This window comes from Chiroxiphia lanceolata, chromosome 3 (assembly GCF_009829145.1).
Source record: "Chiroxiphia lanceolata isolate bChiLan1 chromosome 3, bChiLan1.pri, whole genome shotgun sequence".
NCBI lineage: Eukaryota > Metazoa > Chordata > Aves > Passeriformes > Pipridae > Chiroxiphia > Chiroxiphia lanceolata.
This window is the reverse complement of record NC_045639.1, coordinates 8804054-8830916: the sequence shown is the minus strand read 5'-3', so window position 1 is coordinate 8830916 and position 26863 is coordinate 8804054. Positions and strand designations below refer to the sequence as shown.

Below are 26863 nucleotides of genomic sequence, written 5' to 3'. Positions count from 1 at the left end.
CACTGTTAGGCACTCAGTTTCAGGGTCTAAGCTGTGCTCATGACTAACCTACCGTGTGGCCAGCAAGGAATCAGAATGTGACTTTGTTTGCCTTGGAGCAGGTAGCAAAGTTTTGTAGATCCTTCATCCTGGCCTTTGCCTCTGCCCATTTTATTTTGCGTATATAGCTGAAAACGGTTTGCTGGGAGAGATTCCTGAAGACTCCAAGGAATTGAAAGAACTCCTGCGTTGGCATCATGGGGTCAGACTTACCTTTTATTTATTTGGCACTCTTTGCTGCGTTCACAGCTCTGGAAAGAGGAAGGAAAGCCTAGGTCTTGCAATGCAAGGGTAATGGATAGCCATGAAAGCAGAGCGCTCTGACGTGCCCGTCCAAATCAGCAGTGGACTGTGGCACTGCTCTCCTGGTTACAAGTGTTGCAGTAAGGAGAGAAGAATGTCACAGGCTACAAGCTTTCTTCTGTGACCTGAAATGGCATGTAATGTCTGCCTGGGTGCAGAAGAAACTTAGAAGTGATGCGTCTAACCTCCCCTCCCACAAAACATACCCAGCCACTTCCTCATACTCCAGACATAATCCAGCCCTTCTTTAAGATGGAAAGCTGAGTTTCCTTTGATCATAAGAACAGAGAGCAGAGCAGAAAGGAGACACCTCTGCAGTGTGCAGGGCCACAGGTCTCTTCTCCCTTTCCCTGTTGGTTCTGCAGTGAAGTTTGTTCTCTCTTGGTGCTTTCCTGTCTGTCTCTGGACTGCTCTGCTGCAGAATGGAAGAGCACTCTTTGCTTGATGTGAAGAAATGTATACCACTTGAATGCGATTTCTTGCTCTTCAGGAAGCACAGAAAGGTATTTTGACTTTCATACTGGGGGACTGTGAGGAATTAGATAACGTGCTGGGAGCAAGACTCCTTCCTTGTGTCAGAAGCAGGAGGTGGTTTGACTTGTGAAATGCTGGGAGTGATATTGTCTAGTGGGGTTGATGGGCTGAGCCCAGCCTGGATACCTCTGCTGCCATTGGGAGAGTTTCATGCCCTGTGAATTCATCCATGGAGTTACAGTTGATTGGTTGCCTTTTCTAGGGTGAAAATTGGGTGCACCAGAGAGATTTTTCCTTTTTCTTCGTACCTCAATAGATGCTTAATGGGTTTGCGGTGGGGGAGCGGCACTTGGGCAGCTCTCTTCCTGTATGTGCTTTCCTTTCTCACACCATGGAGCAGGGGAGGACTCAACTTTAATTTATCCTGGTACCAGAAAGTTGTGACTTGTTTTGGAGGCAAGTTGTCTGGCTGGTGGAGTGAGTAAAGCTTGCTGAAGAGCAGCTCTGTTTTGACAGATCTGAGCAAATGCAGTGGAAGAGGAGCTCCTATGGGGATCTCTGTGGACGGAGACAAAGAGGGTAGGAGTCAGTCCATAACCCCTAAGCGCAGTGCTTTGTTCTCTGCAGCGAAGGAGCTTTTAGTGGAGCTGATCTGGAAAGGCAGATATGTTCAAAAGCAGACGCATCCCCACAAGGGAAGGCAAGTGTTTGAGTTCCCTTTTAAGTACAGGGTTAGATGCTCATCTTGGGATGAAGCTATCTGATGTGAAGAGCCAGCAGAGCTTTGCCAGGCCCTGGCTTTGGAGGGGGCAATTTGCTTAGGGAGAGATAAGGAGTAAAACAGTGGAGTAAAACACGAGAGCAAGGAGTGGGAAATGAAAGATTTGTTTAGTTCATTCCCTCTGGAACATGATGAATATATGAATGCAGAGAATTTCTACATAGCTATTTAAAGAGAAAAAAGAAATAATGTCAGAGACCAAGGTAGCATTGGATGAGAGGATGAGAAAGAGTTACTCCTCCTGGCCAGAAAGACTGGGAGAGGCAGCTGGGTGGGGAAGAGAGTTAATGACCTGGAAGTGGGAGCAGGGATTAGCAGCAGCAGCAGTAAAGAGAGGAGTTGCTCTGCAGCCTTGAGGGCAGCTTGGAGTCTTGCTGATGAGATTTGCAGCTCTGGGAGAGGGTGCTCCTTTTCACTGATCTGCTGTATTTTCGTGTTTTGCAGATATCTCCATGGGGCTTGTTACTGCAGTACCTGGAGTTCATTATTCAGAGACAGGCATTACAGTGTGCTGATGATACTTCTGAGGCAGAGAGCCTGATTTTAATAGGGAAGCTGTGTAACAGCAGACAAAGAGAGCAGGTACTGACTTGAGGGATGGGAAGGAAAGAGTCATCACAGGAGGAGGAGCTGAGAGCAGATCTGGGCTGAGAAGCTTAGCAAGCAGGGGATGCTCAAGGGACCAGTGAGGCAGAAGGGCTTTCCGAGTGGCTATGCACCCAGCTGCAGTAGGAGTGCCTGCAGAGGTGAGGTCATGCATGGGTGGGGGAGTGGAGGAGAAGCTTGCACAGCTCAGGGTGGCTGGGGGAAGAGGATGTCTGTCCCTGGGAGCCTGGGGTGAAGAGCAAGCTTAGGGCCTGGGGCTCACTGACTTGTGTAGACAAGTTCCTAGCAAGGAGGAGAGGTGGTGGGGAGGAAGTGCTATGGAGCCAGGGAACCTGTGCTTGGGGGAGTTGGGCTGGCCTGTCCTGTTGGCACGAGTAGCTGCTCCACACAGTGGGAAAGGTGGGGCTGCCACACCACACTTGGGTGAACAACTTTATGCTGTTCTCTGGTCACTGCAGTATGTGCAGTGTAACAGCCGCTGCAAAACAGTGTCTCCTAGGCTGTCAGCTTTGCCGTGGTGGTGTGAGCCCTGCCTGTCAGGAGGGGCTGAGCCTGATCAGGTAGATGTGCACCTGCAGCCATGTCAGCTGGTGTTGGTGTCGGGGAAACAGTCTGTGAGGTTGATACCTGTGCACGAAGAGAAAAGCTTTCAGGTTCAGCAGCCTGCTGTGTTTTCAGGGATGGAAACTTCAAAGAAGAAATTGTTAGGAAAATTAAAATAAGCTGCTTCTGATTCATGTGACCAACGTAGGAGGTGTTGAAGGCAGCAGAACAGCAAGCCTGCCACAGGAAGCACCTCCTGAAAGCAGGTATTCAACTTGATACCAGGAAGTCCATATAGAAGCAATCCATCCTAAACCCTCTGAGCATTGCAGCATAGGAGTATATTTGACCTCCCCAATCATTAGGTTTTCTCTAGCAATCTTGGTCGTGTGACTTTTGTGCCTGTATGACTGTTTCTTAAATAATTAGCAGGTAAACCTGAAGCTATGTTTTGTCTCTCTTCATGCAAGCTGTTGCAGACTGTAGACTACTGAAGACTAGTGACAAGGACTTTTCTAGCCCCCTGATCCAGCCTGTTCACATGCAGTGCACATGCCATGTTCAGAACATTTGCCTGTGGCATTTCTGGGTGGGTGAGGAGTGCACAGGCATGTCTCGTCAGATAGGAGGGCCCATGTGTCTTGCTTCCTTCAGTGTTACCTGTGAGGCCACCAATGCATCTTCTATTTCTCTCTGTATGATCTTTTCTCTGTGATGGCTCAGCATTCGGGTTTTGCCCTTCTTCCCTGTGGAAGGAGAGTGATGTAGAGTAGAGGTCTAGCCTTCCCAAAGGCATCTGGACAACATCTGAGTGGCTCACCAAATATTCAGAGTGAGGAATGAACTTCTCAGTCTTGGAAGGTTGCCAGCAAGGATTTATCCTGACGTAACTGAGGAGAGAACACTGTTTAGGATAAGTTACCTCCAGTTTGTAGTCTAGGCCTGCTTTGTTTGGCAGCCGCTGCTGTTTTCATCACAAAGCAAGAGCTCATCTCGCTCCTTCTCTCATCATGGGACAATGCTGCTCCATGAAAGGAATCAGATCAAATGTAAATTGAAGAGAGTTCAAATCTTGTTGTCCCCCCCCACTTTGGCTTGGAGCTGAGCTTGAAACAGAACCACTCAAGATTTCCTTCAAACAGAGCTAGACCAGAACAACAATATTTCTGATTTCTCTTTAAAAAGTAATGGCTTGGCAAAACAATTGGTGTTTTGTATTGGGTGCTGTTTTCCACAGGGAGTGGCTGTTGGGAGTTTATGGGGGAAGAAGGGAGTGATGTCCAAAGATGTCACCCACCTCTGTCCCCCCATCCATTGTGCTATCCCTTTTGTATCCTAAACAGGTTAATTCTGCAGATCCTTGGCTTCATGTACCAGCAGTGCAGTAGGCTGGGTGCTGTCTCCAGCTGAATCCTCTGCTATAGGCTTGCTGACAAGATGTTGCCCTCTCCTCTGTCAAGTTTTCCACAGGTTGGGTCAGTGTGAAATGAAAGGGTCAGTTATTGAGTCATTATGACCCAAGTGGGACTTGAACCAGCAGAGCTTCAGCAAGGTCAGAATAGAGCTGAACTGAGCAAAAACCAGCTTCGGTTTCTGGTTATGTATTAAAAATGAGAAAGTGCCTCTGTAAGTGCAGTTTAGCAAGCGTGAAGTGGGAGAGGAAAGTGCAGTCACAGAGTTTGTGTGGCTAAAAGGGGCGATGTGATAAAAGCACATCTACAGAAGTTCAGACAGCAGTGAGGTGGAGACAGCTTGAAAGGATGGAGCAACCAGGGTCGGTTGAGAGAGCTCACAACCTGCAACCTAAGGTTGTGTATGTATGTATGTATGTACAGTCCATGTGGTTCGTAGACTCGATGCTCCTGGTCTATGATTTTAGTGGTCTTCGCTGTTGCCTTTCCAGGGCCATTGTGTCTGCTCTGTACTACGCACTGCTTTGCTTTTCCCCAGTTTTTGTTTGTTTTTTGTTTTTTTTTGCTTTTTTCCTGCGCAAGGACAAAGAAGCAAATTGCTAGTTTTCTATACTTGCTTGCTGTAAATTGTACAGAGTGATGTAATTGGTGACAGCAGCACACTGAGATTTCTGTTTGGACCACAGGAAGTTTTTATTTCTGCTTTTTTCTTCTGTCAACAGACTTCTGTAACCTGTTGAAAGATGTGACTTTGCTTTCCATATCCATAGCACTTGCTGTGCCAAGAGGCTATGGTGTCTTTGTGGTGCCTCACAGATATGAGTAAAACTGTTGCCTACTTTGCAGGTCTGCTGCAGATGCAACCAGCAGATCTAGAGCTGGCAGGAACGGGTGAGGTGCACTTAATTGCAAGTGCAACAGTGAAAAACCTGCCCAGTTTCTTCAATCTAAGAAGATGCTGAGGTCTGTAGGTAAAAGACTTCTGAGTCGTTTTACTCTTTTGTCTCTCGTCAGGCCCAGCAGCCTCAGCAGCAGCCACAGCAACCACAGCAGCAGCCAACATCAAATAAGCGGCCCAGTAACAGTGCTCCCCCACCAACCCAGCTGAATAAAATCAAGTACTCAGGGGGACCCCAGATTGTAAAGAAGGAGCGCCGGCACAGCTCTTCTCGCTTCAATCTGAGCAAAAACCGGGAACTGCAAAAACTCCCAGCCCTTAAAGGTAAAGAAGCTGTGGGATGGGAGTGACCTGCATGACAAGCTGTACCTTCTCCAGGCAGAGTGTGGTGGTGTAAGGGCTCTTCCCAAAGGAACTCTGACAGTGTATGGCTAGTCTTGCGGGCGGTGCAGCAGGGATATTCTGGGAAAAGTGCTTGGCTTGTCAGCAGGTAGAGAATTGATGGATGGCCTAAAAAAATCAGAGGATTCTCAATGCAAACTTCAGTACTTACCTTCCCATTTGAACTGTTTAAACCCTCATGATTTTATGTACTGAAGACTGCTTCAGATTCTTCAGCAGATTATGCAGGAAAGGATGAAGTGCAGAGAGACCTTGATGCAGACTGCCCTTGATTCCTACAGCCACCTCTTCCTGTTGGAGGACTAGGCCTCCTCCTCATTGTGTTTCCATTGCAAATTGTAGCCCTGCTATTGAAGCTCTCCACCTTAGGGCAATTACTTGGTATTGACACTTAGTGAACATAATGTTGCAATTAAATATGATTTAAGTGTGGACAAGAAGAAAGTGTTTTCAGCAGTCACTCAGCCAGACCCATTGCTGACGTGGGTCACAGACACAGGCAGCCCTTTTAGGAAAGGCAGCTGCTTTGCAGCTCAGTAGCATTCTGCAAGCAAGAGGTAAATTTGTGTCATTGGCCAAGACAGTGCATAGTTTCCAGTCGTATGGAATAAAAAAAGAGACTCTGTTAATATAGAACTGCCACCTTGGCCCCTCTCTTCTGCACTACTCTCTGGGCGGAAGGTTAGGCTACAGTGTGCACTGTCCAGCTCCCTTTGTGTCTGTGCGGTTCAGAGCGCGGGTGTTACTGGTCTGTGATGGGAGCTGGTTGAGTTTCTTTTCCAGGCTGGGGGAGAGGCTGCACAGGGAAGAGATCAGTGCTTATCAGATTAGAAACTGCTACTGTGTTTGAGATCCCCTCATGGGATAGTTGCTTCAGAGGCCTTGCAGTCCCTCTGCCTCCACTGTCTCATGTCCATAGCAGGGGCAATGCTGCCTCTCCATCTTCCCCACCCATGAGTTCAAAGAGGATGTGACAGGGGAGAGGGAAACCGCTGGGAGCGAACCACAATGATATCTGGGGAAACCAGGAAGATGTTCTGCCTATCTTCAAAGACAGATGTCCCTGCTTTCTCTCACAGATGCTCCTCCACACGAACGAGAAGAGCTTTTCATCCAGAAGCTGCGGCAGTGTTGTGTGCTTTTTGACTTCATCTCTGACCCTCTCAGCGACTTGAAGTTCAAGGAGGTGAAGAGAGCAGGCCTCAATGAGATGGTGGAGTATATCACACACAACCGTGATGTCGTCACTGAGGCTATCTATCCTGAAGCTGTTATCATGGTAGGGCATGGGGCCAGTATGTGCTTGCGTGCCAAAGAAATAGAGACTGTTCAGAAGTGTGCGGAGGAGGAGGGGATAGGGATTTATCAGAGAGGAATGTGACCCCAGTGCTACCTATTCCTTATTATCTGCCCACCTCCAGAAAGAGAAGTGGGAGCAGGGGGGATGTCATGGTGACAGTGCCTGCTGTAGGGAGAGGTGGAAGCTCTTGTTTCGGGCATAGACTGCACTTGTGGAGTTTCTATGCAGACTATTACCCTACAGCCTGCAGGAAGGGATTGGTTTGTGGGTACAGCTGTGGCAAATCACGATATGTTGCTCTGCAGTGAAGGATTTGCTATGTGGAGGACCATCATGAGGTGTGGGGATGTCATTCATGCACCTTTTCACTCACCTTAGTTTTCAGTGAACCTCTTCCGGACACTCCCACCATCATCCAATCCCACAGGAGCAGAGTTTGACCCTGAGGAAGATGAGCCTACATTAGAGGCTGCCTGGCCACACCTTCAGGTGAGGAGGAAGGGGAAATATAGATCTGGTGAATTTATCTCCAGGAAGTCAAGAGTCCATGTAGGGCTGGAGCCTGCCAGTCCTGCCACTGGCTGCTTCACCAGCCTGCAAGGGTTCCTGGGGAAGGACAAAGCCTGCCACCCAGGGGTCAGAGGTGGCTCTTAGGCAGTACAGACAGCAAGGGTGTCTTGGGAACTGGCTGAAGGCTGTGTGCAACATTCACCTGCAGATGCCTGTAGTCCCACGTGGCCCTCAGGTAGGCTGGGAGTGAACACTTTGCTAGGAGTGAAGGAGTTGTGCTGTATTACCTATGTAAGAAGCAGTTCCCAGCAGTGTTACTGTCCCTTACAAAGACTTGAGAGCCTGCATCTTCTGGGCTTCAGCAGCATTGGAAACAGCACCCCTTCTGCTTCAGTGCTCCTCACCTTGCCCAGCTACCTGGGAGGTACATGGAAGAAGAGGGCTGCTTGGTGCCAAAGCAAAGCCTGTGCTGGTACCTGCTAATGTGCCTCCTGTAGGCTGGATGTAATTCAGTTGCATTTGCTGTGAGCAAATGTTTGACAAGAAAAGATAGGGAGCTGGAGGGTGAGGAAGAGGGGAAGGGAACCAAAGACCTTTTCATTAGGCTGTGTTCCCTGGGAAACAGACTTTTAAGACAAACTAGGTTATGAAAGCGACAGTGAGTATGGTTTAGCAGAGCTCAGCAATGGAAGTCAGGAGGTAAGCCCAGGCACTTGCACAGGGACGTGTTGTCAAGCAGACAAAGGCAGACAATGAGCCAGGTACTGCAGAATGAAGCAGAAAATACAAAGAAATAAGGTGCAGTTCTGCAGCAGTGGCTAGTCGCTTCTCACTGCTGCAGTTGACGTAGGGGCGTGAGCGTCGATAGAAATAGCGTGTCCTCATCATGTGCAATGGATGCTAGGAACCATTTGTTTCTCAGAATTGAGCCAGCAGCAGCCAGCATGGATTTGTGGCAACTGAGTGCTGAGCTTGTTGGTCATCATCTCAGTTTTTTCTGTGCCGGTGTCCTTTGCGGCTGGGCCCTGCCTTTGGATGCATGGCCCTATAATTCCTTCAACTCCAGAATCAGACCTTTGGAATGTATCACTGTCATTTGGCCTAGTGGCCCCTCAGAAGCGCTAGGCAGGGTCAGCCCTGGAATGGACTCATCCCTCTAAGAGGACAGCGAGACCAGAAGTTCAGCACTGACAGCCTTCTTAAAACAAGCTGCTCTTTGTTGTCCAAGTGGGACACAGCATGCAGCTCACATGGCTTAGTGGGGCCAAGCCAACCTGGAGTCAGTCCCCAGGAGGCAGAGGACACGGCATGTTTTCCTGGAGTCTGTTTCATTTCTCTGCTTTTCTGTTCTTCCTTGGCATGTCTCAAGGACTTCCAATGAAGCCTCAGCCTTTGCCATCTCTGAAGGTTTCTGTTCTCTGTAGAGATGTGTGCTGAAGATGTGAGAAGAGTTTCCCAGGCCTAGTGTCTTAATCTGAGTAGGTGGATGTTGTCTTTGGGGGGACCTGAAGCGAGGAGATCTCATGATTGGGCAGTTACGTGCCACCAGACCCCTGCCCATTAGAGCAAGGGCAGCTGCGTTGATCCCATTGAGTGGGGAAACACTGGGTTTTGTGCTCCTGTTCAGGCTTTCCAGCCTTTCCCTGAATCCTTAAGGAGAAGGAAAACCTTTAAAATATGAAGTAAACACTGGTGAGAGGACAGAGGGATTTCTAAGTAATCTCTCCTTCTCCCTCCGTAGCTGGTGTATGAGTTCTTCCTCCGGTTCCTGGAATCGCCTGACTTCCAACCAAATGTAGCCAAGAAATACATTGACCAGAAGTTTGTACTGTCTGTAAGTAATTATTTCCCCTGCCACTGTGCACCACTTTTATGAAGGACATGCAGCAGATTTGGGTCAAGGTTTTACATAAACAATCCAGCTTTGACAGCAGTGCTTGATGATGTGACTTTTCTTTATTCCTTTGTCTTGGATGAGCAGACAGAGTTTTCTGTGCTGGGCAAAACAGTGTGCAAGCTGTAGTCTCTGGAACTCATAACTTGTTGTACAGGTGGAGAGGGGTGCAGGAGCCTTGCAGGGGAAATCTGGGGATGTGCAGCTTTGTAGAAAGTGCGGGCCATCACTGTGTTCCTGAAGATGAAAGAAGATGGTTCCAGCTTGTGACTAGGAGGCTGCATGTTTCAGGGAAATGACCACTGTGCTCAGGGTGCTGAGGGCATCACCCAGCTGAAAGTGCCACTTTTGCCGTGTGAGCAGTGCCCAGCATTGCTGGTAGCTTTTTTCAGACAGGCAGTATGCAGGTCTGACAGAATTTCTCTCCCCGCAGCTTCTGGATCTCTTTGACAGTGAAGACCCCAGAGAACGAGACTTCCTAAAGACTATTCTGCACAGGATCTACGGGAAGTTCCTGGGTCTGCGAGCATATGTGAGGAGGCAGATCAATAATATATTTTACAGGTGAGGTGTTTCTTAGTACCACTTAGAGTCCCTGTCTCCAGTGTTTTTCCTTCCTTTTGTTTATCAGACTATATCCAGCATTTGGCAATGACCTCTCATCCTTCTCTTTAGGTTCATCTATGAAACAGAACACCACAATGGGATTGCAGAGCTACTGGAGATCCTAGGAAGGTAAGGCCACTTTTGGAAATCCCAGAGGGTCCACAGCGAGTGAGACTCAGTGAGACATTAGCACAGTGTGCTATGTGAGCTGGCAGTGCCTTCCTTCAGCAGTCCTTGCAGGAGGCTTCTCTTCCAGAGAATCTCAATCTGATGGAGCACAGAGTTAAAGTACTCTCCAGCCTGCTGATAAGTGCAGTGGTAGCCTTCTCCTCCCCAGATTTTTCTCCTGTTGTTTGAGTTTGAGTCCAGTCACACTTGCTTCAGCAGGCAGTAAAAGAGAATAGTTCCCCTGAAGCAGTGGGAAGCCTTAGCAGCCTTACCAGTGGGCAGCCTTCACCGTGGCTTAACTGCCCTTCTGTTTGCAGCCCTCTTGTGCCACCATCCTCCTGTTCTGTAAAGCATGAGGCTCAAGCACTGATCTGCCTCTGTGCTGGCCTTCCCCAGAGGTTCTGCCTAAGTGTGTGTGGGCTCAGCCTGGCACAGAAAGGAGCAGAGCCCAAGCCCCATCAGAGGTGTTTCCCTGTGGTGCCTGCCAAGGACTCTCGCTGAGCATGGTGTGCAGGCAGGGCCACAGTGACCACACTTTTGGTGGGTGCTTTCTCAAGGGACTGAGAGCTAGGGCAAGTCTTTGAGGTGAGAGATACTGTATTTCTCCTGGGTAAGGATGCTAACAAGACTCTTGTTTCTTCTCAGTATAATCAATGGGTTTGCTTTGCCTCTGAAGGAAGAGCACAAGATGTTCCTCATCAGAGTCTTGTTACCACTGCACAAAGTGAAGTCTCTCAGTGTCTACCATCCACAGGTGAGAAGTACTTCAAGTTCCCAGGGCAGATTGGGATTATTGCAAGAGCTTATAGCTATTATAAACTATACATATATATATTAGCTTATAAAATCATTGTTTATAGCTATTCACCAGGCCACATTGCTGCATTGTACGAAGTTCTTGCTGTGATGTGTTTTGGGCTCTGCACTAGTCCCTTACTGCAGTGGTTGTCCCCTCCTTGTGGTGCCTGGGCCTGTGCCATTGGCTGATAGGCATTGGCATTTCCTGCTGACTTAATGCTGTGGCCTGCTTTGTCTTTCTGTGCTGGAAGCTTGTGAAATACTTGGGCCCTGCTGGAACCAGAGAGGTAAAATTCCCAGCTGTGCATGTGGTGTGTCAGCTGTTAGTCACTGCTGAGATATGTGGAGAAATCGGTGTGCTGGTCTGCTAGACTGGTATAATGAACAATTTCTTCAGACTTTGAGGACATAATAGAAGAATATAGAAGATCAGAACTTGGGCTAGGAAGTCAAGAAGTATGGGTACTAAGTAGTGATATCTGTTCTCCCAGCCCTGTTTTTATGGGGCAGGACTTTGTGACAGTCCGGTTTGTTCCTCCCTGTGTGTCCAGCTGTGCTTGCATCTGAATCTATTGGCTGTGGATGCTCTAGGTGGCTCAAGTTTTATCCTATATGTTGCATGAATATCTGGAGCTCAGGCCCTGCCTGCTTGGGCTTAAAGCCTTTGCTTGCCATAAGAAAACTGAATTTGTTTAGAGCTGCAACAGAATGGCCATGGTGTTACTTCCAGCTTAGGGGGATGGTGGCACTTTAATCTCAGGTACACTTGAGGAAGCTCTAATCTTGCCATGTTTTTTTCCTACAGTTGGCGTACTGTGTTGTACAGTTCTTGGAGAAAGACAGCAGTTTGACAGAGCCAGTGAGTAATCTTACTTAACTTCTGTGTGACAGTCAAGCCCCAAAAAGCTTCACAGCTTCCTTAGAGTACCCTTTTTTTAACCCTTGCTGTAAAGAGGCTGGGAGTCAGTGAGTGGTATTGTTTACTGGGTTTGCCTGGTTCCCTGTGGGCAGAAGGGGCTGTACTGCTCATGCACAAGCCTTTAGTATTCTCTCCTGAAAGCTTCATGAAGGTAGGTTATTTGATGTCTTTGATGCTTATAGTGCTTCAGATCTTGGTGTAGCAGAAGGAACACTATACCAAGCTGTTCTTTCAGGGTAGAGCTCTCAGCTAGTGACAGATGCTGCAGAGACAAAACACATGACCATCTGATGGAACCAGTGTGAGCTTGTGGGGGCCGTGAAATAGTGGAGACCCCTCCAGACTGTTGGAGTTGGTTTCAAAACTGTGGAGATGAGGTTAGGAACCTGGGACACAAAGATCTACTTAGGCAAGCCACTGTTCCTTCATGAAAGTATTCTCCTTCCAGCTTTAGCATCAGTTTGCTACCTTCATAGTGTTAAGTCACCTTTTAGACACATTTGCCTTCAGGATATAGGGCTGGGAAACAGCAGGTTCTAAAATGTGTGAGCAGTGGAGACCTCCCATATTCTAGTCACTGGCTGCACAGACCTGCAGTGCTAACCAGGCTATATGCCAGCTTGGCAGAGGGTGCAAGAAGGAGACAAATGTTTCTCCACCCACTTCAGGTCAGGAAATGTCTTCTACAGAGCTGAGCTTCACAGACTCAAAACAGCAGATGGGCAAAGAACGTGTGCTTGTGTCACTGTAGCAGGGAGCACCAGAAAGTGTGAGCGTTTTAATGAGTAGGGCTGGCTGAGGTCGTTCTGTTCTCTGGCTTAAATGTGTGCGTTCATGGTGAGCCTGACTGTGCTTGATAGAAGTTGGTCAGCTGTTGTCAGTTTTCTGGCTCCACAGCTCTGACACCAGCAGTGCTGAAGCAGACCTCTTAGCTTTTCCTTTAAACGTGGGTCCTCCATTTCCTGTGTTCCCAAAAGCCTGCCCTGAAACAAACTGTGTAAAGTAGCTTCCTGATCATGATGAGTACTTCCTGTGGCTGACATCCAGTCCAACAGTCTTCTGCCAATGCACCTCTTAGGGTGAGGGAAAAGAGAGAAATAGAAATCTGTCAGTATTTCCAGGATTCATTTTGCAGCTTATTCAAATAGTAAAGCTCCATAGCTCATCACTAGTTCCTGAATAACGGGTTAGTGGCCCTTGGCTTACAGACCCAGTTCTGGTTTGGTGCTTGTGGAAAGCAGTGGGATGACCCAATTTCATTACCTTCGGTGAGTGTTGCATTGTGTCTCAACCAGACATACCAAGGCCAAATTGCCACAGGTTGTGTCCTGTTAAAGCATCCTGCTTGTGAAGGTTTTGAATAGACCCCTGAGATGACTAGGGTTGCTGAAGTCTGGAAGAATTACAGGGCTTGTGCATCAGCAAGGGTCTGAATGCACTAGGAGATGTTATCGGCAGTGCTGAAAGGAGGCCAGATTACTCATTGGGTCCACACTCATCTCAAGTTGGCCTCCCAGAAGCTTGCTCAGCAAGGCTTAACATAGTAGCTCTTGTGTTAACAGCAGTCTGCAAGACTGCCAGGTGAGCAAAGCCTCAGATGTGCTCAGTAATAGCAAAGACGGAATCGACACACCTCAGACCGCCTTAGCTGTAGGAGAAGTTACTTCTGAGTCACTGAAGGTAACTCTTGCCTGAATGGCAGACATGACTAATGACAAACACTGAGCATAACAAACTGCTGGCTTCTCAAGCCTTGTGTTGGCAGAAACACAACGCTTAGGTGTCTCTAATCTTGCTGTTGCATTGCCCACTACTGTTCCTCTGCTGCTGTGAACTTCTTTTCAAGTGCTGGCTTTGGGATCAGGTAGCTGAAGCACACAGGTTTGAAAGAGCAACTAACTCCTACTACCAGCTGCATGTGACTCTAGTGTCCACAGAGTTAGCATTTTTTCTCCTACATAGTGAAGGTCTGCAGGATTTTGGATCCTGCCTTTGACAGTGTCTAGAAGCAGATGGGTAGGACAGGAAGCGGTATTAAAAATAAATAAAATTTAACCCTGCTCTAGTATGTTCTTCTTGTATCTTGTAAGCAATAGTTTACTTAGCCAGAAGTATTGTCATATTGCATTGTCATATTTAATTAAAACCATTAGTTGTAAACTCCACAAACTTGTCTGCTACATTCTTGAGTCTTTCTGGACTTTGAGTCTCCACAAAGTTTTGCAAGAATGAGTTCCGTAATCCGGTTACTTTTGTGTGAAGTAGAACTTCCTTTCCTTGTCCCAAACCCATCCATTGCATTATTTATTTGTTACTCCCCAGTGTTCAAGGTCTGAGGTGTTTTGAATAATGACTCTTCAGAGACCTTCTCTGTAGCATTTCCCATTTTATTAGTTGGTCTTCTGTGGTTACTCTGCACTGTCGGCCAGCTGCTACCCAATCCAGTTTCAGCCTTCTGTGTTAAGCTGTGTTTGGGGAAAGAAAGTGGTTATAAGTTTTGTGCTTGTAGTACGGAATTGTATCAGCCTAGGCAGAGCTGCTGTCATGAATGTCACTGGGCAGAGTTTGGGCTTTTGTCTTCTTTCTTCCCCGGTAACCCACCCTGACTTTCTGAGAAAATCTGTTCTGTTACTTCCTGCCCTCTGCTGTTGTGACCGGATCCTTAAAAATTTATTTTGCAGATGGTGTTAACTTTCATCCTCTAACGCTGTCTCTGTACCCTCCCCACTCAGGTGATTGTGGGCTTGCTGAAGTTCTGGCCGAAAACTCACAGTCCCAAGGAGGTGATGTTTTTAAATGAGCTGGAGGAGATCCTGGACGTGATTGAGCCATCTGAGTTTGTGAAAGTTATGGAACCCTTGTTCAGGCAGTTGGCCAAGTGTGTCTCCAGCCCACACTTCCAGGTGGGTTGCGGTGCAGGGAGGGGATAGAGCACTGACATGTAAGCCACTTGGCATGTGAGGGTGACACCACAGCTTTTAGTATTGTGTTTGTGGATCAGTGGCACGTGGAGGTGTGACCAGGGTGAGTATTGGGGTGATGTGGTGAGAATCCTCACCACAACCACAGAGCAAGCTCATCCAAAGAGAAAACAAAGCATATCAGTGGAGCCCCTCCTGCTGCTCTGTGCTGTTCAGCACTGTGTATTGCAGCAGGCTGGAGCTGGAGCACAGGTGCTCTACCACCTCCTGTTTTGGCTAGCAAAGACAGGAGATCCATCCTGTGTCCCCCTGTTGCAGTAAATGAAGCATTCTGCAGTATTGGAGGGAGGCCAACCAAAGAGACTGTGCGGAGAAGGTACTTTGTTTTCTTCTGGCATAGGTGGTAAAGCATGAGGTATACTAAAAAAGTGCTGGAGTCTGCTTCTTCCTTGTTCTCACTGAAGGGAAGCTGAAACAATCTCTGTGGATAGTAGTCTTAAGGTTTAAAATGTACAGGGTGGTAGGACCCGCTAGTAGCTCCTAGCAGGTGTTTTTGGCTCAGTGTTTTAGATTGCCATGAAGAGCGCCCAGGAAGAAGATAGCTTGCTTGTTGACCCTGGTATAGGTGGGGTGTTAAAGAAATAGTGACATAGCCATCTCCCAAATGAATGTGACTGCATAGTAAGGCAGACTGGCTTCAATCTGTCTTTTGGTATAGGGAGGTCCAAAGTCATGTGTTTACAACCCAACAATAAAATCAGTCTAGGTCATGTGTATGTAAAAGATAATTTCCTGTAAAGGAAATCAGCTGGACATGGCTTACTGGTGTGGTGATGGGAACCAAAGGACTAATGTGACCTTTGGGCATGGAGTGAGCTACCAAAGGAAACTAAGGAAATTGAATAAAGTCAGGTAAAGGCTGCGGGAGAGACATCCTGTACTTGATAGCAGCCATCATCTGCTGCCAAACTCTTTGAAAAACAAGACTGAAAAGCCTGGAGAAGTTGCAAACACGTTACAGCCTAGGAAAATTTACCCCAAAGGTGTCCCATACAGTCAGGCTGAACAGTCTCTATGTCTGCAGCTTGTCTGAGAGCAAAATTAGGAACTGAATTCTTAGTAAGTCTGAACACTTTGTTGTGAGTGAGTTTTCTCTGAGTGGGTTGTCTGTTAATCTAGCAGACAAAAGCTTATCTAGTGTTTGGAAAACCAAACACTAGATAAGTGAACGCAAGGTGAGTTTCCCTTCATTTACTCATGTAGAACAATATGTTAAGGGCATATAGTTAGTTCTCCATCTGAAATATAAAACTGAGCTCTGGATGTTTCTATTCCTAGGTTTTTTAAGCCATTCTCAAGCTAGTGCTAAATGCAAAAATTAGCTTGCGTTGCCCAGATTTGTGGTAAATATGAAGAATTGTGGTTGAGTCTGTCACTGTGTGGAAACTTGTTAAACTTGTTTGTCTTGTTAGAGCAGGATGGCTGCCCCAAGATTTTCCATATTTTCACCCTTACTAAATCAGGGGGTTGAATTGTGGGACTAGTGACTGAAGCATGCTTCAAAGCCCTGAGAGAGTCTGTTGTGGGAAAAGCCAGGAAGGAGTGGAACTTTACAGAAGACAGTTTGAAGAAATGGAGGAGGTTTGGTGCTAGTCTGAACTGGGACCTGGAGCAGATGACATTACTGTCCTCAAGTGTTGTGTAAAGGGTGTTAGGATCATCAGTATATCGACAGTAGGCTTGTCTATTCAAGAACATTATGTTTTTCCCAGGAAGGTGAGAAGTGTCTGACGGAGGGTCAGAGAAGGAAGGCTGGGAAGCAGGGATGAATGGCCTTGTAGAAGTCTGTGAAGGTCAACCCTGCTGCCTGTGCTGTGGGGAAGCATGTGGGCTCCTCGACTAGGGGGTGGCTTCCCTGTGCACAACAGGTGTTACTGGAAGGAGCCTTTTCAAGGATGGCTTTCTCTCCCACTGCAGGTGGCAGAGCGAGCGCTGTACTATTGGAACAACGAATATATCATGAGCCTGATCAGCGATAATGCAGCCAAAATTCTCCCGATCATGTTTCCAGCGCTCTACAAGAACTCCAAGAGTCACTGGAACAAGTAGGTCTTCCCACATGCCCTGGCACTTGCTGTGCATGCCAGATTGCTTGACCCACTGGCAATCTTGGGGCATGCTGCTGCAGTGCAACATTGCATGGCGCTCAGTGGCACCAGGTGCTGAGCAGGGGGGTTGTTAGTAATATCAGCATGGAAAAGTGCCACGGCAGACCACAGAGGCCTGCTTCTGCACAAGTTGAGGCACCTGCAATTACCAGCCTTGGGGGCCATCGAGTCGTAGCTTTTGATACCTGCTTGTCAGTAATGTTGCCGGTCTCTCCGAGGTGTGCTGTAGGTTTTCCCACTGACTTCTGTCTGCTTTTTAGCTAATGTCCAGCCCATATGTTCTCCATGAGCAGAGACCTTTGGCTAATGCGGTGCCTGACTTCTTGAGTACAAGAAGAACAGAGGAAGCAGAACTAAGTGGGCAGCTGTCCATGTCAAATATTGCTCCCTGTGTCTGATTCCTAGATACTACTCTGTTTTTATGGTTCTTTTATTAACTTCTTTTTTACTGACTTCTCCTTCACTTGATTCCTTACCTGGTTAATTCAAGTTTGGCTAATTAATCTAACACACTTCCTTTTAATGAATCAGCTAAAAATACTTCGTCCACAGCTGAGATCCTAAAGTCTTTCAGCAAAAACCACAAGAAGGCCAAAAAAAAAAAGCCATCTTCCTCTATTCTAGAGGGTGGAAAAAAGCAAAATAATTAATTTTAGGGAGGCTAGGCAAGTCCAGAGCTCAGTAGTATGCTGTGGTAGCAATGACAAAGTTGTGAGGTAGAGCTTGTTTGCAGAGAGCTCCCCACTAGTCTGCTCTCCATTCTATCAGAAAGCACAGACTAGAGCCACCAGTCAAGGGTGCTCTAAAGTCTGGAATAGGCACAAATGTGCAGACATGACCACACGCAAACACCCAGAGACACCAACAGGCACACACATGTGCAGACAGGCACATACATGCACACATATGTGTGATGTATGTGCACATGTGCATGCAGACAGATGTGCTCAGACACTCTCTCATTCAGTGTTACTGCCCCTCCTGATCAAAGTTCAGAAAAGGACTTTATGTTCTTGTCTGAAACCCTTCACCAGTTCTGTGTCCTTGCAGCAGTCAAGATTCATGATTCTGCTGTTTCTGTCTTTTCTTCTTGTCTGCTTCCCAGTGGTATGGCAGAAGTCCTGAAAGTGTTTTCTTCTTATTTCTCCTTGTCTTTGTTTTAGCAATAGCTAAAACAGGGCAGGTTGAGTATGTCAGATACCTGTCTTCCTTCCCATAGTTCATCTCCTTGGTCAGACAGCTTGCTTAAGTCCAGCATGGCTACATCTCTCTTCCTTATTCCATTTGTAGAGCTGGTGGAGGCACAGAGCTCAATCTTCTGAGTCTCATCTTTAGCCTCTGGGTCAGGTCTTTCAGAGACAGCTTCAACACTTGTTTTTATTCCCCAGGAGAGTCTTTGTCCTGTAGGGAGCTCACACACAGTGCAACCTATCCATAAATCGCTGGCACAAAGTTGACTTTTCTTCTGTGGTATTCTTTGTGCTAGTTCCCATCTCTACAGGGCTGCTGTCTGTCTGTGTTTTGGGCAGCTCAGTGACAAAGCTCATGACCAAATACTGGGCAGCCCAAAAAAGTAATTTTGTATATGTGAGGTGAACTGTGTGAGGCACTAAAGCCCCCTTGAGAACAGCCCTGAACAGGCTCCTAGCATCCTTCCTTTCCCACTTTTAACTACAAGAAATGAATACAGGAATGCATAGTCTTGCACTCATTACTCTGACTGTGGTAGAGCAGACCTGCCCCAGTGGTCTTCTCTTTCTTCTCCATCTCTTTCTCCCTGTGGTGTAGTTTCTGCTCTGTTTGTGGAAGGGGTTTTCCTGTGGTAGGAGCTGGAAATGCGTAAAAATCTTTTGTCACACAGATATAGAATGAGTTGCTGCTGCTGCTGTTACCTCTTGTCTGTGCTGTTGCTGCTAACTCAGGGCTCAGAATCTGCCCACCATGACTTGTTCTTTCCTCATTTCTTTGCAGAACAATCCACGGGCTGATCTACAATGCACTGAAGCTCTTCATGGAGATGAACCAAAAGCTTTTTGATGACTGCACGCAGCAATACAAGGCAGAGAAGCAGAAGTGAGTACAGGTTTTGTCAAGTTACTTGAGCTCATCCTGAAGTCTCCTGGGGTACAGTAACAGATGGTAGATGCCAGTTGGCAGAGGGGAATGGAAAGGTGATACAAGTAATTTTGTATAAAAGTAGGATTCCTCAGCAGTAACTATGAGTAGAGATGAGAAGAGATAAAATGTGTGCCCTGATAGAAATTCTTTCAGTCCTGCTGAACCAGGTAGCTTAGAAAAGAGTGACAGAGTCATAAGGAAATAGATTGCAATGTAGAGGATACTCAGCTTTGCAGAGATGCTTATGCTCTGCCATGGAAATATTTACCGGCTCACAAATGTGGTAGTGATACCAGTGGAATCCTACTGCTTTAAAAAACTCTAAAGAGTTTTGCAGCAATGGGCATAATGCATCTTTCATACCAGAGGATGCTTTCAATTTTCCAGTGATAAAGATGGAATAATTCCTGCAATTTCAAAGAGCAGATGGTGGAGATAAAATCTGAGCTCAGCAAGTTACCTGTGCCATGGTGCTGTAAAGAGGAAAAGAACTTCACTTTTCTGCTTCCTTCTGCTGGTTTTGGTACTTGTATAGCTGCCTTGGTGAGCTGAGTCAGTCCAGTAAGCTAGAAGGAACTTTGCTGATTTTTTCTTTTCTTGACGGTCTTTTTCTGACTTAGTGACAGAAAATAGTGCATCTCATTCCCGAATGAGCCAAAGCTGGTGGTGGGCTAATCCTTGCTGGGAGTGGGGAGCTCTGGGGTACATTTCGTTGTTTTGTGGAATAGTAGTAAATAATGAAGTTAATTTTTGAATCAGAGCTTTGGATGGGTAACCCGCTTATGGAGAAATTAAGATTTTGTTAACATGTAAAATGGGAGCAAGCAAGATTTCTTTTTTCCCATTTTAGGGCATTTGTGAAGACCACAAATATCTGCATATATATTTTCAGTCAGTGACAGCACATTTCCTACAAGATCTATCTGGTGGTTCCATTAGGAGCTTTTTCTCCCTGTTTAGCTTCTACTCATGCTGACCTGCTGAGAGTGACTGTTCTCTGCCCTGGTGTGTGGCTGATGGAGGATTGCTCTGGAAAAGCTCAACAAGCAGCTCAGAGCTGTCCAATAAATGGATGGGTAGAGCTGCACTGTTTTCTGCTCATGTTAAGATGATTTTTTTTTTTTTTGGTCTAGTGTGCCTCTGTGCCTAATTAGGCTTCAGAAAACCTTGTGTTGGATTTTTATCAAGGATATACCTTTGGCAGTTCTGCATAACCAAAACTGGTAAAACATCAATTGAAAGCTTGGTGTGCAGGATGTGAAAATGTCTTTCAGCAGCATAATTTGAGGTTATACTGTGGTGAGCATGATACAATTCCTCAGCTAAGTTGGATTTCCCTGCCACAGGGATCCAGATAAGAAGGCCTTTCTGGGTGAGAACAAGAAGGCTCAACTCTGTATTAATGTTGTGATGTTATTACAGAATAAAAGAACTTCCTTAGCATGGATAGATAGGGCACTAAAGAGACTTCTAGCTGGGATGAAAGCTGGATAGTTAAAATCAGAAATAAAGTTGAGATTTTAGTGCAGATGTTTAAAATGTAGAAGAGAATAAGGGGTGGTGGATGCTTACCTCTGTTTGCTGGGAACATTCACTGCCCTGGGATTTATAAATGGCCTTGCTGAACGGTCACTTAAAATGTGTGCCAAAGTCTGTACCAAGGTCAAGAGCTGTGCCTGGAGGGTTTGGGCAGCTCTCTGGTTGTGTTATGGCTAGAGACAGAGGTAACAGTGGCAGTGGAACTCCAGCTCTATTGTAAATGTCATTTTGTCCCTCTGCATCTGTGGGGCACCAGGAAAATGTGTCTTTGAAATCCAGACTAGTGTCATGCTTTACCCCAGAAACCAGACACTCTGGTCCACTCCTGCAGCACAAGCCAGGGAAAAAGTACCTGTGCAGCCCACTATTGCCACCATGTGCTCTGAGGTGAGTGAGGAGTGTGCCTGCCTATCTTCTGCTAATTGCAGTTTGTCCCTTCTTCTTGCCTCATGTCACCTGTAGGTAGAATTAGGGGTCTCTGAAGGACAGGGCAGCTCTTCCCCTTGCCTGCATTTTTCTGCTGTCTCTTGCTTTTGTCATCCAGTGAGTGAAAGCTGCACTTTCCCCAGGAGTTCACACCTGATTTCTCTCTCTCTCTGCAGGGGAAGGTTCAGGATGAAGGAACGAGAAGAAATGTGCAGAAAATAGAGGAACTGGCCCGGCTGAACCCTCAGGTGGGTGACAACTGGGCAATCACCAACCATAAAAAGTTTAAGGGAAAGTGCCAGATTCTGCACCTGGGATGGGGCAACCCGGGATGTAGGTACAGACTGGGGAATGAGATGCTGGAAAGCGGTGCCATGGAAAGGGACCTGGGGGTCCTGCTTGACAGCAAGTTGAATATGAGTCAGCAGTGCCCTGGCAGCCAGGAGGGCCAACCATGTCCTGGGGGTATCAGGCATTGCCAGCTGGTCAAGTGAGGTGATTGTCCCGCTCTGCTCTGCACTGGGGCAGCCTCACCTGAATATTGTGTGCATTTTTGTTACTGCAATATAAGAAAGATATTAAGCTATTAGAGTGTCTGAAGGAGGGCAATGAAGATGGTGAGAGGCCTTGAGTGGAAGCTGTACGAGGAGCAGCTGAGGTCACTTGGTCTGTTCAGCCTGGAGAAGAGGGGACTGAGGGGAGACCTCATTGCAGTTAAAACTTCCTCATGAGGGAAAGAAGAGGGGTAGACACTGATCTCTTCTCTGTGATGACCAGTGACAGAACCTGAAGGAATGGTCTGAAGCTGTGTCAGGGAAGGTTTAGGTTAGATATTAGGAAAAGGTCTTTCACCCAGAGGGTGGTTGGGTGCTGGAACAGGCTCCCCGGGGAAGTGGTCACAGCACCAAGCCTGCCAGAGTTCAAGAAGCACTTGGACGATGCTCTCAGGCACATGATGTGACTCTTGGGGATGGTCCTGTCAGGGCCAGGAGTTGGACTCAATGATCCTTGTGGATCCCTTCCAACTCAGCGTAATCTGTGACTCTGTGACAACAGAACCTAGGATGAATGAGACAAGAATGTGCTGGAGGTCTTAACCTGCTTTCTCAGACCACGAGAGCAGGCTTTAGCGCCTGATCCCAGTCCTGTGCACACTGCTGCAGCAGTGGTCTGTCCCTCCCAAAACCCAGTGTCTTGGGAATGTTGACAGTGTTTTATCAGCCTGGCCTTCTGTAGCGCTGACCTCTAAGTAATGCACATACATGTTTATGGGCCGTGCTCTCAGCTGCAGCTGTGCATGCAGTGTGCTGTGACTCAGACGGCATTGGAGGAATGGGTAGGAGAGGATGCTCCTTTCCTGTCTGTGTACCTACTACTACCTTTGTGGGGGCCAGAGAGGGCAGCTAGAAGTGTGCCATGTCATGTTAGGATGCTGAGGGAGAAGGCTTGGTGTTGTATGGAGTGCTGACTCTCCAGTTATCTGTGTTGTCTGCAGTACCCCATGTATTATGCACCTCTACCCTTGCCTTCTGTGTGCTGTATGGAAACAGAGACCCCGACTGCAGAGGATATACAGCTGCTGAAGAAAACAGTGGAGACAGAGGCTGTGCAGGTGCGTAGGTGACTAGAGTCCTTCCAGAATTGCTCTCAGTCCAGGGTCCAACATCCAGAACTGGCTCTTTCCAAGTGTTCTGAGGGTAAATGACTCTACTCTCATCCCTGATCATTAAAAGATCAGCCTGTAGTCTGAAGAGTAGAGTTTATCTAATCTTCCCTCTAACCTTCCCACTCTGGAAAAAGTGTGAGTGGGACTTTTCTCTGTCCTTTTAGTCTGTGTTTGGCTCTTAGACTGTTCTGCAGCATGCTGCAGTGTCACCCAGCATATTCTAGAGTGGTTGGAGTCAGAGGCTGAAGAGGTGAAGGGGTTTGCTACTGATCCCTGACTCCTTCGGTTTGTCTGTAGATGCTGAAAGACATTAAGAAGGACAAAGTTTTGCTGCGCCGGAAATCTGAGCTTCCACAGGACGTCTACACTATAAAAGCCCTGGAGGCCCACAAGAGAGCAGAAGAGTTTCTCACCTCAAGCCAGGAGGCTCTCTGACGGGCTCAGGGGCTGGCCTGAGAAGCTCTGCCCCATCCCTTTTCTCCAGGGGTCATGGAAATGCACTCGGTTCTCATGTATAAGTAAGGAATGAACATGGTGAGCTGTGCCTGTCCTCCACTCCATCTGCATACCTCCAGGGTAGATCTGGTTTTACGTTATAACTTGTATCTCACCACTGTCATGTCCTCCTGCTTTTTCACCTTGGCTGTGCATGCATGAAGGGAGCCTGCCTGACCTCTGATTGTATCAGTCCAGGCAGGACTCACTTCATTGCAAGCTGCCACCTCTTCTTACTCTGCCTGGAAGCCAGAGACTTGCTCAGGCTCTCTGTTGGCCAGAGACAACCATACGTGGCTCAGCATACTGCTCCAAGCCCCAAGTGCCCATCTCTGCCATGCCTGCCCCTGTGCTGCTTGTGCAGCTGAGCCCTGTGGTGCTCAGAGGTCAGGCTGAGCTTGAGGCAGGAGCAGAGCTTGTGGAGGCTTTGCTGCCTTGGTGTGCAGCTCCACAGCTGAAGGGTCTTACGTACAGTGGAGGAGATGTTTGCTTCCACCCTTTTTTTCCAAGCCTCTTGTTTTGTTCCTCTGTCAGTGGAGTGGGGGGTTCAGCGCTTCACCACCCCCAGTAAAGCTGGGTGCAAGCACTACATACTGTTACCCTCCCTTTCAGACATCCTTAGAAGCTCTCTTGTGGGAAAGTGATTCCTTCAGCTATTTGTGTTGGTCTGTGCTGACTCATCTCCATTCTGATGTCTTGGGTTAATTGTGGGCCCAGAATTAACTTCCCGCTTTGTAACAGGTGTCAGCCACTGAATTCTGCTTTCTTCTTCTACCTGCTCAATTAAAATACTCCTGCAGCTCTCCCTTTGTCTCTGTATCCCACCTTTAGCTCTGCAGTGGCCAGGGTTTCTAGGAAGCTTGTGCTGCTAAAGTCATTTCTGCAAGCTAGCAGAAGCAATGGATACACCTTATGGGGCGTGGCTGAGTTTGAGTGTTTAGTTGTCTCCTTGTCATGATCAATGGCCAAGTGTTACTGCTGAATTGCTTCCATGGGTGCTCTGACCAAAGTTCACCTTGCCCTGTTACTTTGGCACCTGCTGAGGCCCTTGAGCTGAGGCCCTTGTTAGTTATGACTGGTGCATCAGGGACTCTGCTAAATTAGCATTTAGAGCACACTTGCTGATAGCCCAGGGGCTTGCGCAGCACTTGGGTGCTACTGTGATCCAGCTTTCACCTCTATTTTTTGTGGTGCAGATTCAGTGCCAGGCCAAGGTGCCACCTCAGAGGCTGGCTTGTGATAGAAAAGGGAGTCCTCCTTGCTTCTTATCTGCTGTACCTGCTTTCTTGACACATAAGCTTAAGTGGGTTTGCAGTAGTGCAGGGAGCTTATGGCATCGGTGCTAGCCTGACACTGTTTGCAGCATCGTGGAATGTTGTAGAAGGTTCTGGTGTGTCTGCTTGTCCTCAGTAGTAAACCATTCCCAGGTCAGAGGTTTATCCTCTCTAATATGTGCTGTTGGTGTGCAGCACATCTTTCCTCCAACCCCAACCAGGCTGTTTTTACCTCTGTATTCTGCTTCCTTGCCCTGTGTAGGTCTCTCTCAGCTCAGCTCTCACAAGGGATGCCACCATCTCTTCGGAGCAGCTGGTGAGCGCGTGTGTGAGATCCCCCCAGTCATGCAGGACCCCACCTCCCCTCCGCAACAGGCCAGTTCATCAGGAGACTTTAGAACACCTCAGGGAGGTTATTGCTTACACTGAACATTACTCCGAGCTTATGATCAGCTGCCAATCAATTACCTCATGCCTGGCACAGCATGTAGACGTGCACCAGGTGATGCCAGATGGTGCACTGGAGTGGCACAGTGGAGATGAGGACTGCTGGGCTCAGGCTGGGCGGGATGCTTCTTCCTTTCAGTGCAGGCTTTCCAACTGGCTCTTAGCATTGTGCTATAAGCCAACACCTCATTTTTTAGATTGCTACAGCATGGTGTGCCCTCACTCAAGCCTGCTTGCTGCTGGGCAGCCTTTCCCTGCTGCAGGCTGCTCTGCCTGCAGAAGGAACAGACTTGTGGTGTGCAGAGGCTGACGCTGTCCTGCAGATGGTCTGTCTCTGTTGGCAGCCCCTGAGCCTGGCCAGAGGAATGCTGCTGGAGTCTTGCCATGTGCAGGGATAGGACTCTAACGCATCATGACTACGTGCTGTACAGCTTCAGTGTTCCCATAGCTTTGTGTGTCTTGTTCTGGGTCAGGGAACTTAGGCTTAGTACCTTCACCCTTTGTTTGCTGCCTATTCATTCCAGTGTCCTGGACACCTCAGAAGGGGACCATGTGAGAAAGGGGGGAGTGTGCTCACCCTCTCACCACATGTATTGCTCATAGGCAGATCTGTATCTGCCACACTACAGCTGCCCCTTGCTCAATACTTGGTTTCTAGCATCAGTGCTGCTCATTTCTGCCTATGCCTTTCCCCATGTCAGCCAAATGGACAGAACTGGAGCTGCCTCTTCCACTTCACCTGGCTCCCTCCTCCCAAGGGAACAAGCAAAACTACTGCATTCACCCCCTGGACACAAGTATTAAGCTGCTTACAGTTCATATGTACATATGGTGTACTTTATTTTCAGTAGAGCATTACATAGTATGAAAGTGTTGGATTTTGTACAGATGTCCCTGTATGTACAGAACTAAATAAAACCAATCTCTTGGAATGACACATCTGGCTCTGCCTCTGATATTCCAACACAGACCCTGTCCTGGGAGAAGGGGCCCAAGCCTGGAGAGGGACTTCTCAGGTATGTCAGCACAGGGACAAGTCCAGTGTTTGTCCTGAGGGAATCTGGGCAAAGCCAGCTAAGTCCCCTCGCCCCACAGGCACACAGGTATAGAAACCAGTCAGGCTCCTCAGAGGCAGAGGAAGCCAACACAAGGACATCACATTGACTTATTCACCAGCCAGAACCAGGAAAGAGGAGTGGGAAGGTAAATCAGACAATGTCAGTGGGAGAAACTGGAAGGTCGATACTGGCAAGTCCTGTCAGCACCTGGCTTGGAGGCAGCGGGTGCCTGCAGGGTGGAGGGAGGGCTCGGGTTTGCAGCTCCTGTGCTGCAGCTCAGCTCTCACTTCCAGTCGGGCCGGGGACCGCCGAGGCTCTGCCGGGCCTGCAGTGTGCGCTGCACCACGTCCTTCCACTGCTCCTCCGAGATCTGGCTGGCCCAGGCGGGGATGCCCAGGGTAGGCAGCTTCACGCTGGCCATTGTCCTCTTCACCAGCTCGACATGCTCTGGGAACAGAGAGGGCGTGAGACCGCGGCGGAGCCCCGAAAGGGCTCTGCCGAACACGCCGTTACCTGCATCCATGGGGATGGAACTGCGGCTGCTCTGAGCCGCGGCGCCTTCCGCCACCTCCTCCTCCTCCTCCTCGCTGTCCGTCGGCGGGTCGGGCAGGTGCAGCCTCAGCATCTGCGGAGAAAAGCGGGCAGCGGGGGTCGGGACCACGGGTGCCCCCAAACCCGTCTCGGCGGGAGGCGCTGGGCGGTACCTGCAGCCGCTCCTGCAGGCCGGGGCCCGCCTCGCCGGGGCCCTGCTCCGGTTCCTGGCTCAGTGGCTGGTAAAAGTACCCTCCGCCACCTTCCTCCTCCTCCTCCTCCTCCTCCTCCTCGTCGCCGCTCCACCCCGCCGCACCGTCAGGGCCCTCCGGCAGCCCGGGCTCCCGGGGACAGACACGCTCCGGGCCCATGCTCGGCGCCACGGCCATGCACAGGGCGCGGCGCCGCGGAGCCGCCGCCACCGCCCGGAACCGCCGCGGCCGCCGCGGGGCACTGTGGGCGCTGTAGTCCCGGCGCGTGCCCCGGGCGGGGCGGGTTGTGCCGTGGACACGCGTCGCCGGTGCCTTCGGGCGCCGCCATCTCGGCTCGGGACGGGGCTGGAGCAGC

General features: G+C 48.5%; 2 protein-coding genes across 2 annotated transcripts in view; one reads left to right on the top strand and one right to left on the bottom strand.

Annotated features, from left to right (window-relative positions):
• Positions 1–25644, top strand: part of PPP2R5D (protein phosphatase 2 regulatory subunit B'delta) — a 27646-nt gene extending 2002 nt beyond the window's left edge. Inside the window, 15 exon segments of the mRNA XM_032684370.1 lie at positions 5173–5380; positions 6538–6737; positions 7137–7247; positions 9010–9102; positions 9596–9726; positions 9838–9897; positions 10582–10690; positions 11540–11593; positions 14386–14556; positions 16552–16679; positions 18714–18815; positions 21002–21033; positions 21036–21073; positions 22321–22437; positions 22789–25644. Coding sequence (XP_032540261.1) covers positions 5173–5380; positions 6538–6737; positions 7137–7247; positions 9010–9102; positions 9596–9726; positions 9838–9897; positions 10582–10690; positions 11540–11593; positions 14386–14556; positions 16552–16679; positions 18714–18815; positions 21002–21033; positions 21036–21073; positions 22321–22437; positions 22789–22926 — 1692 coding nt within the window. The 3' untranslated portion in view covers positions 22927–25644.
• MEA1 (male-enhanced antigen 1) lies at positions 25517–26729 on the bottom strand. Its single transcript, XM_032684383.1, has 3 exons — positions 26470–26729; positions 26279–26390; positions 25517–26212 (listed from the first exon to the last, which is right to left on the bottom strand). The coding sequence occupies exons 1-3, from the start codon at positions 26683–26685 to the stop codon at positions 26049–26051; spliced, it is 492 nt and encodes a 163-aa protein (XP_032540274.1). The 5' UTR covers positions 26686–26729; the 3' UTR covers positions 25517–26048.
• Between the last annotated feature and the right edge of the window lie 134 nt (positions 26730–26863).